At 34.7% G+C, this 21,545-nt stretch overlaps 1 protein-coding gene across 16 annotated transcripts in view; it reads left to right on the plus strand.

The window, feature by feature from the left end:
* Positions 1–14,314, plus strand: part of LOC120951204 (CUGBP Elav-like family member 4) — a 321,851-nt gene extending 307,537 nt beyond the window's left edge. For 8 of the 16 annotated variants that reach the window (XM_040369771.2, XM_040369777.2, XM_049607670.1 and 5 more), the window contains 4 exons: positions 1,965–2,042; positions 3,226–3,402; positions 3,487–3,651; positions 3,846–14,314. In XM_040369771.2, the coding sequence (XP_040225705.1) occupies positions 1,965–2,042; positions 3,226–3,402; positions 3,487–3,614 (383 nt within the window). In that variant the 3' untranslated portion in view covers positions 3,615–3,651; positions 3,846–14,314. The remainder of the gene's footprint in view (positions 1–1,964; positions 2,043–3,225; positions 3,403–3,486; positions 3,652–3,845) is intronic. The other 8 variants (XM_040369772.2, XM_040369778.2, XM_040369784.2 and 5 more) reach the window with 3 other exon arrangements.
* The last annotated feature ends 7,231 nt before the right edge of the window (positions 14,315–21,545 follow it).

A 21,545-nucleotide genomic window follows, 5' to 3' on the forward strand; every position in this document is an offset into this window, starting at 1 on the left:
TAATAATCGCCTCAGCGTATGTCTACAGCTTGATAATTATGTATCCAAACATAATTTTTAACTAAAAATGACAGACGTATCCAAAATTATTTTTATAACAAAACGAGAACGAAGCAAAAACAAAAACATCTGAATGATAAACGAAAATCCCTCCGCGTTCTTTTTGCTGAAAAACAATCAACAGAAAGTTCATCTTTTGCTCAGACGCAAAAATGTTGTGTGCCATTTTCTGGTAAGATTTATGCACCGATCTCGTTTTATTATTACTGCCACTAACTTTGGTCCTTTTTTTCTGTGCTATCCAAAAAGGCCGATCCGGATGTTGGCATGAACAAAGAAAACTACCCTTAACGGATTATGAACAGCGAATAGGCCATTGGGCCATAGGTTTAAGTGGATTCCTTTAGAGGCTGGGAATCCGGAAGGAACTGCACTACTACACTCCCGCTGCTCAATGGACCAATTTTTGCTGTGCTGTTCATACGACGTAACCTACATGGATTCGATTCCGTTATGCTTCCTTTTTTCAGCAATGAATTTTCTTGTTTTTATTCCCCCGCTACGCTTACCATTTTGCTTGAATATTTCGGCCACAAAGCGTAACATATCGATAGGGTACGCCGGGCAGCTCCAGCGCCAGGCTTGGTGTGGAAAATTATGAGCTTGTTGTTTTTTTCGTCCTCTTTTCTTTCCACTTCTTTGTCAAATGTTATCGCACAGTAACGATACCCGATTCCCTGCTCACATGCGAGGGTTTTTTTCCGCAACAAGCATTTTTTGTACTATCTCTTGTAAAAGAAAGATATGGGTGTTCTCGTTATGGTAGGAATATTGCTGAAATGAAATGAACAAAAAATAATACGCGCAAAGAGGCTTTTCCAACAGCGTTCTTTTGTTTCCTTATGGTTCGTGTTGGAATGTTTGCTTCCCTCTAATGTTTTCCAACCAAGCACGAACGCTGATTCAGACGATTCGACAGTCCACGGAATTTTCCATTTCATTAAACAATACTTTTAGGCAATTGGTTTTTAGCAGCTTGAATTATGTGACAGTTTCCACCCTGAGCAATAATCACCAGACGGTGCCAAACCTGGTCTACCGGTTGGGTTGATAATCGGCATCACAACGCGTTTATTCCTCCTTCCGCGCTATCTACAATAAGTTACATTTGATAGCGTATACGTCGTTTGCGGGTTTAGTCACTTCCAGTGTTGTTGTCTTTTTTAAGGTGGTGTATGTGTATGTGTTTGTGTGAAGGTTTTATATTTCAAAATCTATTACGAAGGCAATTGTGCTCAGAAGAAATATTTTTTAACATTTTTCATTATGGGGCTGATTGTGCCCAATGTGCTGGTTTGTGGAGAAAGCAAAATGAACGATATTTTTTGTGTATTTTATGCGATTACTTTTTGCATATCATACGAGCTAAACAAGATTATAAACTATGCAACAAACGCACGTATCATGAATAATGCTACAGTTTTATAATATATTACTCACAAGTGTAGTTTTCGGTTTTTTGTCATTATATCTTTCTTCCTTGTACTTTCTGATTCGACACGATTTTTTATTTATAACACAACACATTCTTAAAACGTTTTGTTTTTATTGGTTATTTTCCACGTATTTAATGAATATTCCTGGGAACGTTACACCTAGTCCTCCATTATGACCTTTTATCCATCAAGTCCAACCATTAGTTAGAATTATGTCGAAAACATGTAAACAGTAGTGTCAAGGGTACGTGACTAATGCAGTTAAAAGTGCAACGCAACGCTAGTTTAGGATTGGCATATTCATGCACGTTATCCGTCCGAACCATTGCAAAGCTTGCCGGAATAGCCACATCATAGTCCACTCAATTCCTTTCACAATCCACCCGTTTCCTTTTTCCGATCGATATTTCTACTGTGTGTTGTTGATGTATATTTGTTTTTTTGATTGTAAATTTGTAAATTTAACAGCCTACCCAGCCGTTTATGGACAATTTCCGCAAGCTATACCGCAACCGATTGCTGCCGTTGCACCAGCACAACGCGAAGGTAAGCATCGCCTTCCCTCACCTCAAAAGCTAGCGAGAACCGTTTGCAGCGAACCCCATCCAACGAAACAAAAACAAACCCCCTAGAACCAATTACACTTTCCGCGATCACCACAACCACTACCAAAACGGCCTACAGTTTACGTTACAATTTCGCACGAAAGCAGTCAGATGGTGAATCTTTACTAGTTTTAGCGTAAATTCCGTTCCTTGAAGCAAACAGCCTAAATCATAGCTTTTGCATATCTGTCCAACTTGCTGAATGATTGGGCATCTTAGGTCTTCTTGGTTGTGGTTCGTTATCTGGCAGCTTTATCGTGCAGTGAATTGGTTTCCACAGTACAAACTGGCACAAAAGGCACATTGTTTCGTCGCTTTTTATTTATCGCCATCGGAAAACATTAGTCGTTTAATTGACGACAGAAAACATTCTAACTGCCCCACTGTTCATCTGAATGCTCTTCGGTGTTTCTCTGTGTTATGTATGTTGTGTAAAAATGTATGTGTGTAAATGTCCATTTGTATGTTTATTCCATTCCTGGCCTGTTTTCTCACCCATCACGAAGAATTCGATTTATTTCCCTTACCGACGTGTTTTGTTTGATCGGTGGCAGCTAAGGTACAGATTCCTATTTCATTCATCGTATATTATACGTGAAAAATATTTTAAAATGATATTCTGAGTAAAACCACAGAATACACAAAGAAAAAGGGAGCTGTACTAGATCTATAGCGTCGTTTCATATTGTTGTTAGCCATTGCTTGCCGAAAACATTCGTTTAAGTTTTAGTAAATATGTCCATCAAAAATCGACTTCCCACACGTGTTTCTCTTTTCTTTTTGATCTATACGGTTACCTGTGCACCATTCAGTGTTTTGGTTTCTTGTACGTATTGCCTTTCCTATAGTGTATTGGTGTGTAGCACGGCGTTTCATGCTTGCGTAAAAAACAAAAAATGAAATATAAAACAATTTAGAATCCCTGAGACGATCCCATTGAAACTAAAAACACCTTTAAAAGCGTTAAGAACTTTCCCTTTCTTACATAATAAAAAAACTGACCCATTTGCAATGAACTACCATTTACCCTACATATCAGCTGACGAAGTCTTACCATGTTGAACATCTATATGAACCAATCTTAACTTTACGTTGGTGATGGATTGTTTTAATTTTCTGTAAAGACATGTTAATGTTCCCAGGGTGCTCCATATCGGGCCCGGAAGGTTGCAACCTGTTCATCTACCATCTGCCACAGGAATTCGGTGACGGAGAGCTGATGCAGATGTTTATGCCCTTCGGAACTGTGATAAGTTCTAAAGTCTTCATTGATCGAGCTACAAATCAGAGTAAATGTTTCGGTAAGTTTATTCATGGAATATGATAATTATTCACACCTCACTAATGCATCTTACGCCTTTGTTCTTTGTTCCAACCATGTGCAGGTTTTGTATCGTTTGACAATCCAGCCAGCGCACAAGCTGCGATTCAAGCCATGAACGGTTTTCAGATTGGTATGAAAAGACTGAAAGTTCAGCTGAAAAGACCAAAGGATGCGAATAGACCCTATTAACAATCAGAGATTAAAAGCGCTTTAAAAAGTGCTTCTGGTGAGTGTTATATTCACAAATTGTTTACATTTTCTCGTTGAAAATGTCTCTAGTGTGTATCAGATTACCAATCGATTGTTCTTTTTTTTTGCTCTTCTTCTTTTCGTTTATTTGCTCCCAATTTTCACTATGTCTGGATCATGGGAATTGTTGCGGAACACTGCACCACTCACGTACGTATTAAAACCACATAGCTGAAGCTTTAAAATATGAAGTTAATCCTTAGACAAATTTAATCTAATATCATCAATTATCAGTGCAGTTATGAATAGAAACAAACAAAAACAACTACAACCAATCGCTTAAAGTTAAATAATGAACTCACACAGACACACTACTTAAAAACAAAACATATGGAAAGGAGCAAACATTTACGCTACTCTATATATAAAGCAAAAACAAAAAAAAATCCTACATGAGAGAACAAAAAAATACACGATTACAAAGCTATACAACACTGTTGCAAAGTCAGTGACTTTTGTCTTACACAAAAAAACCGATGTACCAACTATACGCGCCCGCCAGCAACACACAACAGTCCGTGATGAAAAGAAGGGATGAAGTGTGAAATGAAAGTGCTTTTGGTGCGTACAGCACAACCGGCATCATCCAGCGGAGCCACAACAGTCAAGAAGGAGACAGCATATGACAGTGACTACACGATTGCAGCTGGAAATATGTAATGCAGCCGGTGGAAAAAGTACATTTGTTTTACCAAAAATGGAGGCTAGTCCAATGTTTGCCAACCAATGTCGTGGTTATAGGATAGGAGGAGTAAGTGAATTATCGTATACTTAAGTTTATCTATATCTAGACACAAATCAAAACTCTCTCGTAAAAGGAACCGAGTTCCCATCGATTAGCGATGAGGAACCAAGAAAACGTGTTTCATTCAGGTTCGGTAACAAAAATTCTCTAGCGCACACAATTTATTACATACATTAGGTTCACTTATGCAATTTTAATATGACACAATACACAGTTCAGCATTACAAGAACGTTATTAAATGCATCTTCAAACCAATAGTGAGGCTACAGCAAAGCGTATACTAATAACATTTTTCAGATAATCTATTAAACTTTGCTCATTTATGTACTCACATTTTTACGCTACTGATCATGTACTAAGAAACGTTAAATGCCCGTTCATTATACTAACAATGGAATTGTAAATAACGTGCCACAAGGTATTTTTTAATTGTCATTCTTGTTTTCTCGCTTTTCTAGTGCACATCTTAACCGCTATAATTCGACAAACGAAATTATATCAACTTTAGACCAAAACACTTTTATTTTGATTCACTAGCTGCATAGTAAATCTTTGTATCTAAGGAAAACTCATTAGCAGTGTTATTACAAATATATATAATGCTGTTACACTACTTGTTTCTTTCTTCTTTTACTCGCACAGTTTCGTGTGAAACTGCTCGTTTAGCAAAACATAAAAACGCATTCATCATAGTCTATAGGGCTCTAAGAGACAACTGGGATGGTACGGTTTGCTTTCTTTTCGTATGGGTTTCTAAAGTTTTTTCGACTGCTAAGGAATTCGAAGGAATACGGTGAAACTTACTTTGCCTATATGTTAATACATAAAAAGAGTGTTATTTGTTTCGATAGCTTCAAGCCCTAATCAACAACTAAAGCGTAAAATTTGCGACACAGGAATTAGTTTTAAATAGTGCATTAGCAGTGTGGCAATAAGCCTCGATTAACAGCACTTAGCAATTATTCAACATATTGTTATGATTTGAGCCAACATATTAAGATGTAAATTATATTACTACGTTAAGTAATCATTTACGATCATTATCAACCCTTTTGAATGCAACAAACAGATGATGATTGCTTCCGCAAACCACATTTGTTATCGGATACATAACAATAATAATTTAATTAAAAAATATATATTTAAATCATTGATTTTTTTAAATAAAATTACATGGTTCTATCTCCTTAACATTTTTTTAAATAAGTTTAGTAAGACGTTTTACTTTATACTTCATAATTGAAGAAGTGCACATATATACGAAGAGTTTTTTTGCGATCAAATCGACATTAAAATAAAGTTTTAAAATTTTCCGCAATGAAACAAATACAGTTAGCTCAATCCTATCCTGAATGTACGTGGATAACGTTACCAACGCTTTTTGTTTTGTAGCCCAGGTTTGCATCGTTTTACCTATTACAGTATTAATTTAAATTTGTATAAAAACACGTTCCTTTTGTCTATCGTGGCCCCGGCTTCGCTGTGCGTCTTTTTACTGAGACAAGCATGTATGAAGGGCATTATTGCAAAAAACTGCACATTGCGTTTCCGTTTTATCACACTAGTCATTTTGTAGGCTAAGGTAATATCATCTTAAAAATCTACCCATGCCCGCCATCATTGAGCTTTGCGTTCGGTAGTTTGCATCCCTCCAAGGCCTGTGCCACCAGTAGCCAGGCTGGAAAGTCTAGTAATCGGATTCCTGCCTAAAATTTAAAAAAAACCAAAACGAACACTCGTACACAGATACATACACACACACACGAAAATATTAGGGAATGTAGTAATATAGAAACAAACGATTAACTTCATGCATCAAAGATTTAAACTATAATATTTGAAACGAGAAAACGCACACGCGTGTGTGGGTTTGTGTGCGTGGTCAGCAGTAATTAACATAAAACCAACTCGTATTAGAGAAAATATTGAGAACCTACAGCTAAGCAAAGCCAAAAAGAAACAAACATATACACTCGTTTATCGAGAAGCGGTAACTCGTGTCATCGAATCCAGATATGGTTCGAGCAAGCTGCACGAATGACTACGATACATTATTTCTAACACAAAACAAAACTTTAACATTGAACAACATTAACACTAGTGCTAGATTTACGTAAAAACTAAACCAAACCAACCAATATTAACAATAAGTAGAGAGATAATAATTTTCCCTTCCTTCAGCAGCTATTTTCTTTATTAAAACGTTGTACTCTCCGGTGCAATAGCGATTTCTAATCGTTTTGTTTTGTTTCATTATGAACAGATTTTCTTAAACGCAATCAAGTAACCAAAATAAAACACCTTATTATGCATCACATTGAGCTTAATGGTTCGCGGCAAATCGTTAGAGCAGTTGAAATCATATACAAATGTCAGAGCACTATTGGTTGATAATTTGATACGATTGAATAATTTGTTCATCTCGTGAAGAATTCATATTTCACCGCACAAGTATACCAACTGAAATAAAATAAATCTCTTTGAACATGCCTCCAGGGACAGCAAAATTGAGGAATTTTCCGTACTTTTCATTAACTCCTGTTCATTACCCCGATTCACAATGATAAGAAAAAGTTATTGAAAACTTACTATTTACAGTTTTGTAAATTGCAGGTAGGGTTTTATGAACAGCTACAAAGTGAACACAAAAAAACTAAAAACATATTATTGTTAGATAAACCAACAAAATGGGCTGTGATTTCAAATTATGATTTGCAAACACTACAACCAGATACATAAAACCCTACTTAAACAAATGCTGCTGATGTTTGTTTTGTTTCTACTTATACATCGTAACAGTGCATTTGCTTTTCTTGTTTGTATCCCTCAATTATTAGCAATGCTTGTGTGTAGTTAAATACTTTTTTCTACGGATTGTTTGCTTTTATTGACCATCGTCCCATAATAAAACAAATAATCATCACTATCCCTAAAGGTTTGCAGAAAGCATCTTATGCTAGAATGCATGCAGCAGCTCGAGTGGGACGAACAAACACATGATTATTAAATCCCGTGCACCTAATATGTAAAATCGGTCTTACCTTTGCCAAATTATTCAGAAAAGATTGCGAGATTAAGATCAAAAAGAGGTTACCGTTTGGTAGCACTTTTACCATCAACTAGACAAATTAAACAACAGTTCAACCTGTACATAGATGTAAAATCAATGCAGCCGTTTTTCTCTCACTCTACTCTACTTATATAAGTATTACTTACTGCAATCCCTCTTTAGCATACCTAGAGCGAGTCTAACTTATACGGCAGCCATTCTTAGGTGAACACGGACGCATTTACATTAGATGCGTCTAACTATGCATTGAAAGCCATATCAGTTACTGAAACTAAAAGTTTCATTTTCAATTGCTAGTAGGGAATGCGAAAAACAAAGAGCAGTTTGTCAATGTGCTACAAACAGCACGCCGACGTAACTCAACCCAGAGCCATATTGCCCGCGTTTTGTGCGTGAAGTTTAGTGTCAAGGATTCCTCCACAGGACAAAGCCATCGCTTACCCAACATTGCTAGATTAAAAAAATCACCACTCTAATCGCCCTTTCTATTTGATGCGAAACAAACGATAAAGTGAAAGTCCCCACATTATAGCAGAGCAAGTTAAAAACAAAGACTAGTCAAATAATTATTAAAAAGCAAGTAAGATCACCAATGAATCCACATATAAAATACTTGAACAGATAAATGAAAAAATACAAACACAAACAAAGTATGAATGAAAAAAATGGACTACAGCCCAACGAACGTGAACCCACCTTCTTCGAGAGAAAAAACTGTGAAACTTTTCCGTCAGGTTTGATTTTTCTCTCACCAATCTATATGTCTCTCTAGCCAGGGAACTTTCATTTGTATCCCTCCCTAAGCTGCCTCCCTGAAACTAAACGTAGTTAGTGTGTCCTCCCTTCTCAAGGTTATCTACATTTCCGCAAATCTCTGAATGTGTTATTTAGCTAACGATTACAGTAAAATTCGGTTGAACATATGATAACATAACAATTTTACCTTTCATTAAAGAATCATACTTTTATGCCTCCTTGTTTTCTTCACGCTTGAAAAATGGAATGATTTTTATGAATGTGGAATCACATGTTTCACATACAAATACAAGTTTGAAACAATTTTAACATCTATACATTGCATCTGTAAGATCCTTTAATACCTTTTTTCTCACAAAACATCTTATACCCAGAGTTTGTGACAAAATCTTGACTGGTAGATGGGAGTGACAAAGTAGCATCGTGCTAAGCGCAAAGCGAAGGTAATATTTAGTAGTAAGCAAAGATGGCGCAACATTATTACAGCATGTAGTAGCCACTATGACATGATTTTTTATTATCTGTAGGCCACGGTTAATGCCCAGTACACATAGTTTTGACGACAAAAGTAGGTGAATTAAACGCCCGTATCAAATCCGTACTGAAACTGTAGCTCAGTTAATAATATCCACGCGGGAAACTATCTTGTCCGAAAAAATAAAACCACTCTCATAAAATTTTAAAAATTTTAGGGGTTTACATTTTCGCTGTTCAAAAGCTACGCTTAATTTAACTAGTTTGTTTCATCGTATAGAAAACTCAAAGTATTTTTTCTTATGCACGTGATATGGGAAAAAACTCTCCAAATTACCTGGAAAATTACTGTTTTGGTTCTTTAAGTTTACCATGCAAAGAAATTTTTAAAATTATTTGCAAATTCTATTCAATTTCAATGTAGAGACAGCTTAACTTTAGCAAACAGGGATAATTCGATTCACTTACCAAAATCTATGCTCCACGCCTCCAACACGATAGTATACACATGAATCTATATATAAATATACATATATACACCAACATGCGTATATACACATATTTAGAAATAACATTATTATATACATTTACCATGCAAAAAACGCGTGTACACACATACAAAAACAACACAACCACAAAAAATAACATAAAAAAACCACAAACCAAACAAAGTAGAAGTAAACGAAAATCACAAGTGAAACATTACAAACCAAATCACGAACCAAAGCTATGGTCGTCCTTTCTCCGGGTGGAGAAACTGGACACTGCAGACCCTAGCAAGACAAAAGAGAATGGATTACTACACCATTACGAGGAAAGTTATTTTAAGTCTTCAACTAGCTAAGAAACGATAAAGGAAGTGCGTAATGAAATAACAGTTGGAAAACAGATTGCGAGTGTATTTGTGTGTGTGCGAGCAGTGTGAGCACTGTTAATGGGATGCTCATTTTTTCACATGCAATCACCATTTGTAAAGGAACAAACACAGATCCTGGCAGGAGCGCACACTGATCACACACCCACGAATGAACCATTATCTTGTTTACCTATAACTAGAAATACAAATCTGTTTAAAACTATTTGCAAGAAAAACAATTCATGACAGATAAGAAACTTTGTAAAAATCTAGGATACAGGGTATTTCTTGCAATTATTGAAAATAATGAGAAATTAAATACTAATAGGAGAAAAACGCATGTTGAATAGAAAAGAAGGGAGAGATTAAAACATAACTTACATTTTTAAATACTATTACAAAACTTATTATTATTGCGAATTGAAAAACGTAAAAGTCATCATTATACATTTTTGCTAACATAATTCCTATCATTATTCTCTTTCACATAAACACACACACACATACACTCTCACACACACACACAAACACGTACATTATTACCACGAAGACGGAATGGTTCAGTTAATCAACTCGATTTAAATTTTTAGAAGAAGGGTTCTACTGAAAAATGAAATAAATAACAAAACCATTTACACAACGCATTAATCCATACTATTCTATAAATTTAACGAACAGCAAAACTCATTAAACATTTAACAACTAACACACTTAAATCGTGCGATCTTAAGTAATAGAGAAGCAAATAAAGCTCGATTGTTGAAACAAAAAAGAAAACATAAACGTTTTTTAGATACGACCCTCCGACGAATTTTATTGCTCCTACTTTCTTCTTCTATTGTCTACTAGTGATTCATACGTTTTGATTCAGTAGCCTTTAGACGTTCATGCCTGTGAATAATAGTCACAAAAAGGGAAAACGATATGATGTTTAAAGAAATTAGTTTTGTGATATGAATATTTATAAAGAATAATAATAGTACTATTAAAATGATACTTAAAATAACAAACCCGAAACATCTTTATGAATTTGCTAATGGAAAAGAAACACAGGAAAAATGAAAAACAAAGTAGATTTGACAACAAGTCGTAGGCAGGTCGTCTACCGGTATAGAAAGGAACAGATGAAGAAAAAGTGCAAGCGGATGAGGATGGGAAGAACATGTTAGTACACAATAAAATGTGGATGGATTTACATTTTATTATAACAACACAAACACTCTAAACACTTATCAAAAGCGATATACTTACATCAGAGATTTATTTATTTCAAATCGAATCGCCAGTGAAAGTATTTATTTCAGCGAATGCCAGTATTGTCAAGTTTTGAAAGGAGCAACATCTTCGAGCAAACATCGGAGTTGTAGCCCTTTTCATAAGAACATTTACCATTGGCATTAGTAAATTATTTTTTATTTTATTTGTTTCAAAATGTTAGCAGTAATATTGCAGAAAACAAATCAGCGCTCAATAATGGATCACCTATATGCGACGAATTGGTAAGAGAGATGGTGTATTTTTTTCTAACCAAAGGCCAGTCAACGCTCAGGATGATCCGGTGCGTTAGGCTATTGTTGGCTATTGTCACACATCTGTTGCTACTTCATGGGGCTTATTAGTACCATGAGGAATAATTTCGATGTGATTCAATATGTTTGTTCATTAAAAACAGCTTCAAATGACTTTAGTAGTATCAGTTTCTTTAACACCTTTATCAACGTTAGACTTACGAACACAACAATGCTACAGTTCACAAAAGACCGATAATACGCAACTAGATCCTGTTAGCTCGTAGGCAGCCAATGCAGTGATGGTGCATCACGTTTAAAGTTTAATATCAATCAAAGAAAAGCCAAAAGCGAGCAGAAAAGAAAATGCCCATTTACTAGAGAGGGAGTGTGTTGTCTGCTGAACTCCGATGCGTAGCACCATAACAAGTAAAAATAAGAAGGTGCAAAAGATGAAAAAGAAATATATATACCATATATACAAAGAAATTCTTTAAAATTTCACTTAAAAAAATAACACAATGTGGAGACACCTGTACATTGCGAAATTTAACGCTTTGAAAACGAAACAAAAAATATATATGAATGATAATTTAGTATATTTAGTATAACAAAGATCGTACACGATAACCCTTAGAAGCAAAGCCGCAAATTCATAAGTTGTCTCGTGAGAAGCCTAACCTAGCGATGGGAATGAGAAGGTTCACAGAGAAATAAGAAACGGTGTAAAAGGCGAAGAAGGAGAAGAGTACCAACACATACGGTTAATACTGGAAAGCAAACAAACAAAAATCTTATTAAATTAAACCAAATTTTTAGACAAATTTACTTTGTTTTCTTTCTCCTAACATTGAGAAAAGGACAACTTGTGGTGGAGTTTAAACATCTGATAATCGTTGACAATTTCATTAACTTTCTCCTGCACGAGACTATAAAAACCATCCATTATCCTCAAGTGTAGGTAATGCACACTGCTTCGGTTCGCATTGACTCTCGTTCATCGTTCATTTTCTTATAATATTGATTTATATGTTAAGTAAAATGTTCTGGAGAAATTGGAAAATTTGGCTTAATCGGTCATACCATATCAAACATATTACTAAGTAATCGATCGTTTCTTCGACGAAACTACGGTAAATGTGTCATGGTGGCAGAGAGAAGTTTGTTTCATAACTTATTGTGGTATTTTAATTTCAGTTTTTAATTCAGTTTTTAAATGTGATATGAGTGTTATAAAAAGCAAACATGCAACATCTAAAGAACGCACAAGAATTATAAGTACAATAAATGTTTTGTAAGGTTATATACAACGTAAAGTTTGTTTGGAGCAGATGTTTTAAGTCATAGCATGTACCTAAAAACAGCAAAACAGAAATGGAATCACATTTTATTGTTTCATTAACAATTGTGAAATGTTCAACGCAAAATATATGATTTTGTACTGAAAATTTTTTAAATGGTGCTTTTTTGTTCAAACATTTAACATGAAGTACATTTAAAAACGTCTTTGTTTCATTTAACTGATGAAAACATGAATGCAAAGATAGACAACCGAACAACCGAAATAAGAAGAGAAAATAAGCAAGAGTAGACACAAAATAATTAATGGAAAACTTTAATTATTACGACAATATGGTATTATAATAAAATAATATAAAGAACATTGAAATGAAGCCTTAAACCATGTATATGCTACATTAAAAGCCGACTGTGCACGACTTAATTAAAAGATGAAACGAAACTTATCCAAAGCAGCAACATTTGCATACACACATACACGTGCGCTTTCAAAGAACCACTTACACTTTCACCATCACACTCACACATCAAGTGGGAATGGGAAACCAACCGATAGTTACAAGTGGAGTCATCGAAAGCACCATTAAGACTCCGCAGTCGTTTCTCTATCTAATTCTAAACCCATGTAAATTCACCACCACCACAACCCACAAACAAAACATCAACAACATCACCAACAACTACTACTACGACCATATTGAATGGTTTCAATCAAAGAATTTTCTCTTTAAAACTTTAAAACGAATTATAAGACAAATTGCACTGCTGTAATGCAGCGGAACAAAACGAACAAAGCTGCAGTAGTGCCGTGCATTGGGCACTGGAGGGGCACAACTTTAAAACAAACACAAATATCCTAAACACTACTATTGTAATGGTATCATTCATTATTCTCTCTCCCTCTCTATCTCTCTCTTCCTCTCTATATCTTTGCGATTCGCAAAATTTGCGTAAGATAACGGTAGCACAGGGATCGACTGTTACTATTAATTTAAATTATGAAGCCGGATGAATGCTATTCGTTTGGGACATTTATTAATCTTACATGATGGAGTGTCTCGAATGTACTGAAACTACTTTAGCGATTGTATCATACTGGTTGCAACTTTATCTAATTCATTTTTTTATATTCCAAGCTAGACCGTCGAGTGCATTTTTCTCTGCTCTTTTTTTTTTTTTTTTTTTTTTTGTAACACAACATAACACACAATATTCGTCTGTTGATACTGCTTCTACCTTCCGTAGTGTACATTTGAATACATTTGATAAACTACCCCTCATTTAAATGAGAAAATTTGTTTGTTGGCCAACACAATTAGTACACTTTTTTCACAACTGAATCTGAAAAACCAAATCTGATTTTTAATCAAACTAAAACTGAAGAGAAGCTAAAACAAACATGAAAAGCAGCTGAAATGCGAAAAGCCAGAGGTATCCGCGAAAGGCATATACATAAATATATATTTATAATGGATAAGAATTATTTATATCTAAAATCATACAGAGCGGTAAAAATAATACACCGATACTCACACAAAACACATTACAGTGTGAACCTAGACGAACAGCATCAAACATGAACTAAATCTTAAGTACAACAGTATTAGATATTCTAATGGCAAGTTCAGCTAGCAAAAATGGAACGATAGAGGTATTTGGTTTTGGTTTCCTCCTAACAATCCTGCTGGTAGCTACGTTTTGAGAGCAGTCAAATGATGTCCCGTCTCTCAACATCATAGAGTGATTACTGCAGTGATTGCTTAACAAGATTCACCACGTATTAGTAGAATTGAAAAGGGAATGAATAAAAAAATAACAACAAAAACCAATTTGCTAAAACTGTAGAAAATGCATACACAAACACATGATCTCTCAAGGTAATGCGACACGATGCTAAACTAAACCATATCAATCAGGTACTAAAACTAACACAGACTCTAGAGACAAAACGGAAAAAGGTGCAATATAAGCAGCCAGGCCAAGATCCCACGTGCTACATTTGAAAATTAAATGTACATTTTATTCACCACACGCAATTCGAAAAGGGTGGTGTAACATGTGTCAGAATCTGCGAAGTTCAGTTTTTGTATGCTTTAGTTTATTCAAAAAACGGCAGTAACGAATTGCTTGACTTTTGTTTCAAAAGTTAGAAAGAGAGTAATGCCATACAGGCGGAAACTTAATTTTAAATTTTTATTCTGGCAACTATTCTTCTACACTTGCACCCTTCACTAATTCATTCATAGCTACCAAGCTTAAAGTACTTCATGAAACAGTCACCAAGAATAACAAAATAAAATGGGATTGTTGAGCTATATTTCAAAGAATCCCCATAAATACAATGCTTTTAGACAAGTATATACAATCGTAGAAGAACGCAAACCATGAAAAACAATTCTATGAGAAAACACAATAATTGAATAAAGTACATACACCTCTTTTATTTAATGTTAACCAATTAACTAACTAACTAAAAAACTACTGCACTTTTAAGTTTTTTTAAATAAACTTAATAAACAGTCAAGGTTATGCACAGTATGAAAGTACATATTCGATTAAAAGCATACTTAAAAGAGAAGATTAACCGTTGGCCTTTTACCACACATTTCGCACTGTGTTATCTTTGTTGTGGCGAAACCTGTGGAAGCTAAAAACAAAATTTGATAAAACGGATAGAGAATTTGGTTATTAAACGGTTGATACCTTTTCGTGAGAAATACTTGAATATTTTATAAAATTGATTACAAATCTCTGCAATCCTGCAAAGAATTCACTTCATTAACTACAAAACTCACATGCACACAAACACTTATACAAGAAGAATTCTAGAAATAGCTATGTACGATTTTCATTACACAAAACATTCTATTTTACTTCCATCTCGTTCATAGTGTTATAATAAGCTTTATTTTCATTTGTTAATAAATAGCTTAGATTAGAAGCTAAACCATATAGAGTCGAACGCTCGCAAAACAAAGCATCATGCAGGGCCCGTTTAGGTGACATCAGTAAATGCCAAAATCAGTTAGTAAGAATAATGAAACACGTATAAGTCTGTGGAACAAGGATGCTCGCCGTGACGTTTTCAGATTAACGCATTTTGGCGAAGCATACCACTGATTCGCATTACAGTGAGTAGCGGAAGGGTTAGCAAACATTTCGACTGAGGTCTATGAACTACGTATAAGCAACCAGCAAAAACGAATGAATAATTAAGTGGCAAAACAACACGCGAGAACTGATGCCGGTGCAAGAAGTATTAAGATGATTAAACAAGAAATAAAAACTAAACCTTGCACTGTCAATCACGGGGGAAGTAAATACTTACTAGCATGCAGAAGGAAGAATCTAATGGCGCAAATAGTGCAGCACATACTTTATAGTATGCCACATGTCCTTGATATTGAACATTTGCAAAACTGCTGCTAAAAGCTAACAGAAGAATGAAATGAACAAGAACGGATTACAATACTAAACAAGCTACACTAGCGTGAAGGACACGCGTCTTTATGAAATTACTTGCATTCTAATTAGTGAATTTAATGGGACAAGTAGAGGAATAAATGCTGTAACAAAACAGCTTAAAGAGATGGTGAATTACACAAAAGTATTTAAGTACTTATTATCAATTACTTATTACTACGAGATAAATACACAGCAACCAACCACAACAAAACCCAAAACTCAATAAAATTAAAACAAAAACCATGCTCTTACTAAATTACAACTCAACTGCAGATACAGCAAAAAGCATTGACACAGTAAAAGAAAGGCGCAACATATTTGCAATGCGATACATGCTTAATAATATACACGTCACACCTTCTTTTTGTTGCAACACACACTCATTCAGCAAACCATGATTAGTGTGGTTGTACTACAAAAGTGAACAAACTAAGTCTAACTATGATTATTATTAGTATATTTATTGCTAACATCACTACACTAGAAAATAAACAGGTAAGAAGTGAACATAACCGTTCGAGGTATAGTTGGTGAAAACTGATATAACGCGAAAACGCTAGACAAAAAGTGCAGGACATAGCCAACAACAAAAGAAAAAGGAATAACACGGATCATTAAAATATTTTGTAGTTAAGAGGACCCACTTAACGCATGTGTTGATCAGTGTCATCGAGTTGTCACTGATAGACATTCACTAAACGCGGTAATGCTAGAAGTATAAGAGGAATTTACAGGATAGCTGCCTGATAGTCTAGGACTACTACTATGAGAGAAAAAAAAAACAAACACAAAACAGGAACAGTAATGTTTGTTTTCTTTTTTTGCATTTGCAGCTGATTTATGAAAGTAACGAAAGAAAACAATATAAAACAAAAACAAAAAAAGCAAAATATATTCTATAGTAACAAGTAGAAACTCTTAGGAAAGTAACACAACAAAACAAGAAGAAAATGTCCATTGCAAAATGCTAACAGCGACAATTCGTTACGATTGTCTTCGATGATCAGAAAAATTATTATATATAAAAAGAAAAAAAACATATTATCTTTATAACAAAGAAAATTAACAAAATAAAAGTTAAAAATACACTTTTAAAATTTGGACTATCATTCCATGGCCAAAATACATCCGAAACAAATTTAGACAAAAAAAAAGCTGGAAATGGTAATGGTAAGACTATGTGTATGAGAAAAACTTCTGTCTGTAGAAAACTTTATTTTCAAACAGTTGTGTTTAACATGTTTTCATTCTCGAATGTCCTTCGTTGTAAATCTCAATCTCAACCAAACTCAACAACATTTACAACCAAAACATCTCCCCTCTCCTTAAGGCGCATCGTTAAACTGTCTCATGAATTACACGCCAATATCAAATGCGGTTGTTGTGCCAAATAAGATGAATTCAATAATAACGTAAGACTCTTTCGATTCTAAATGTCAAAAACACTGACCTGATTTCATGTTAATGGTACAACATGCAGTGTAGTTGCTGTAACTCAAACCTATTTCACGTAATCACAAGTTGATAGTATTGAATAATTAGTGAATATCTGTTAAGTGAAGCCGTCTTCTTTTAATATTGCCTTTATTATTATAATTGATTAGGTGCAACTTCTTTGATATAATAAAATATATGCATTTTTTTAATAGCAGGTAGTAGATTCTTTATAAAATTTATTTTAAAAATACTTAAGGGAAAGCTAATACAACCATTTTTATTGTCTTATTTCAGAGACATGGTTTAAAACAAGAAACCAGAGTTTTAGTACAAATTACATCAATAGCTATGAATGCCAACATGTTGTACGTGTTTCATTGCATCCGGATTGAAATATCACCGGGTATTTCCTAAATCCAGATTTATGGCATAACGCTTGTCTAGCCCTTAATTGTATATCATTTTCCCATAAATTAACAGTTTAATCTCACCAAGCAACTGCCATTACAGTAGTAGAATGCAGCTGTAGAAGTGTGCTTTGGTGCGCCGGACACGTACAGATACATACAAAAAACCAGTGCATAGCGCATTCGAAATCCCCGAACACGGTCAAACAATGTGACAAACGTGTCAAACGACACCCCCAGCGAATCAACTTCGAGGCTTTAACGTTCAGTCATTTTTTCAGAGCACCGCTAGGCTCCTCGGATAGAGCGGAAAACGGAATGCCTGATAGCCTGGGCGACGATTTTACCACCTAGGGCAGCTTTATAAAATTTAAAATCAATTACACTGACTGAAATTTTCATCGCACCAATTAATTTATATTGCTTCGTCGCTTTGGGCAACATTGTTTTGAGAGCAATTGTTTCATATTTCACCCTCGACTCCCTGGAGCGTCGTGCGATGACCAATAGCAGAGTGCGTCAAGTCCTGTAACACCTCGCTACTGGCAATGAGAGTCTGTTAGCATTCAGGTGCTCGACAGCGGTTGCATTGTTCTCATTAAATCATAATGACATTTTCAAGGCTCAACCAGTGCATTACAACCACCGACTAGGGTAAATACCCCTCTCAGCATGACATGGGTAAAAACACCTCCATTAAAAGAAGGATTCTGTTTTCCACCACAAATACCAACGATGTCATGCATAGTTTGACACGTGCGATGATGCAGGTAGCAGTTTTTTTTTACGAAATGCTTGGCTTACATGTGGAAAACCAACAAATTCACCACAACCAATCTGCCATGGTAGCTGACGATAAAGTAGCTGTCAAAACTTGCATGAGTCCAAACAACGTGTGGCCTAGGGTGAAATGCAAAAAATAAATGCATATCTATATTAATACATTGCTACTGCACAGGTGCCTGTCAAAATGATTCAATATTGGTGACAAGCCTGGCAATGCTAAGCTACCTGTCTGTGTCGTGGCTGGCAGAGTATGGGAACCAATCAATCCAAGCAATAGTTCAAGACTGTTGTGCAATCCTGTGATTTGCATATCATACGTTCTTTGCACTTATTTGACACATTTCTTTCAAATAATCTTGTTCATTATATCAGTAAATTATGCTTGAAAACATACATTTGATTAGAAATATACAATTTAAAGGAATCTTAATGTATCTTGGTGAGAAAAGGTTAAGTAATACGTTCTAGCTCACAACATTTTTTTTTATTCAGGAGTAACGGTCCAAAAAAGCCGTATTGCTTAAAGCTCACAACATTTATATACAGATAAATTTAAAATTGAGAATCATTCTTGGAGTAAACGGGAAGATGCCCCATAACCATAAACAGCGTGGATAAATCGTAGGGAAAGGGATATGGGGAGGGGAAGGGTTTTCACATGACTAGTATGACTAAATGTACATCAAAAAGTAATAAAAAACAACAGAAGTATAAATCAATATTCTTACACGATTTTTGTGCTGGACATAGTGCTGAATATAGTTTTTCTATGACTAAAAGTTTGGAGGGAGCTGGCAAGTAAATTAGGAATATTTCTTGGCTTTCTCAGTCCACTCCCTCTGAATTTCACGACAGCTCTCGGAATGGTTTTTATAAAACGATAGCGCCTGTTTATACACTTACTGGTTTTTTCTTTTTATTATCAAAAAGCATATTATTTTATTTTTTGATCACTTAGTAAATTTTATTCATTGTACTTGTAGTTTTAATTGCATTAGAACTTCGGATCTATAATGAGTCTGTGATACCTAGAGGGTAATTATTTGAAACAAATAGATAGAAACAAATATTATAGAATACAGCACAGCGAGGAATGTGATTTATTTGTTCTTCACAATATTTTTTCTCGAATAAAAGCGAACTTCCAAAGACTTCTACCAACATATAAACATTCGATTAAATGTATGTGGTGCAAATCCATTTTTTTCTATTGGGGAAAGTCGTTGCAATATTAGTAAATGATACAAACAAACCACAATTATCTCAAAATAAAAGCAATGCGTGTGTTTTTCTTTGTGTAAATTTTTACTCTTTGTGAGCATCACATAACTGGATCGAAAATAATCCACATCCATGTCATGTATATGAGACAGCGTTCGATATATTAAGCCTGCCGTTTTGAATGGGATTGCATACAGCAATGAGGGTTTAATAAATATATCTCGCATTCCCGAAATTATGTTCATTACTTAACTAGAACCCGACGAGTCATCAAATAAAACACAACAACAACATAACTCATAGTACGCGTAACAATTTTTCTAATTTTTTTTTTCATTTAGAATTTTACAGAGGATCTAAAATTTAGTGTATTCATTATTTCTATGTACAGTCATTATTTCTAACACAGGACAAGGACTTTTAGACATTTTTGTTTGCATCTATAATTAAAAAATCTCAACCCAGACTTCTTTCGATATCTCATATCTCATTATTAGAAAAAAATATATTTCAAACGATTTGTATAAATAGTGAGTTACATGTCATCTGAAAATTAAACTAAGTAATTGATGTCACCATACGTGATAAATTTATAATGCCATTTTTTTAAATAAATCTTTTCAGCATGTGTTTTTTTAAGAGGAACATTTCAAACAGGCCATTTGTTCCAGAACTTTGAACTTTGATGTTTCTTTTCTCTGTATTTAAACACAGTTGCTACAATAGCAGAGTTTAAGTATAGATTACAACCAGGTACGCTATTGTCAAACATAATCATTTAATGTTTTTACTAGCAGTGATTTGAAAACTGTAGAATACGTTATGCTTCTTTGTTGTTGATTTATTTTATAATAATAATAATAATTCTTCACTCAGTTTACTTTAATAGTCTCTGTTCTGCCCGATTGATAGACTGCTATTAGTCAACACATGAACATACTTCACGTATGGTAATATAGGTGAGCCGACCGACTAAAGTGTAACGCTTTTTCATTTATTGAGTTGTATTGCATTCATTATTAATAAATTATTTTTAATTAATTCAAAACATTTTCAATATTGGTCAGATTATACCCAAAAATAAGGGATACTTAATCGTAATTTCATATGTAGTTTTATAATTTCATTATTATACACAGCGAATACACATTTGTGTTTTGTTAATGGACTAAAGACAATATGCACATTTTCAAATTGAAATCGTAACAAATCTGAAAGGAATCGAGGAGTAATTCAAAACCTATAGTTCCGAAATCAAAGGTCTGGGAGTCACCTAGCTCAAGAAAGAAAAGACACAAACATTCGCCAAATGGAGAGTGCTGCATAGATTTCGCAATTCATAAAAGTAATCACCTTCTTCATCTTATATACATTTCATCTGTCTTGCTCTTAGAAGAACCCCGCGATTCTTCTCGTCCCTCGGCTCTAAGAATAACGTGAGGCACACACACACACCGACACACTTACATAGAACTATACTCTGACGCATCTGCAGAACAATGCCCGGCAATGGATTAACAGTGATCTATGCTCACAATAAATTTGCCTGGAATTAATTACAGTAAAACTTAAAATAATTAATTGTTGATCTTTTGCTCTATCGCTCTTTCCTGTACAGAATCAGCCAAGCACTTGCAGGGCTACAGCCGATTCTTAACATAAGCACAGTGCCGCTTCCACAGTCCGGCTACATATCTTTTCAAGAATCGACTAAAAAGGATTTAAGGAGTTTCGATAAGAATTTTTGCTCACGAAACACGTCTGCATCAGGCACGTTCCAAAGCAAAGTGTCAAATTGTTCCACCGTTGCAAGTAATTACAGTCATTTATTGCACCGAATGGTTGC

Source organism: Anopheles coluzzii, chromosome 2 (genome assembly GCF_943734685.1).
Source record: "Anopheles coluzzii chromosome 2, AcolN3, whole genome shotgun sequence".
Lineage (NCBI taxonomy): Eukaryota > Metazoa > Arthropoda > Insecta > Diptera > Culicidae > Anopheles > Anopheles coluzzii.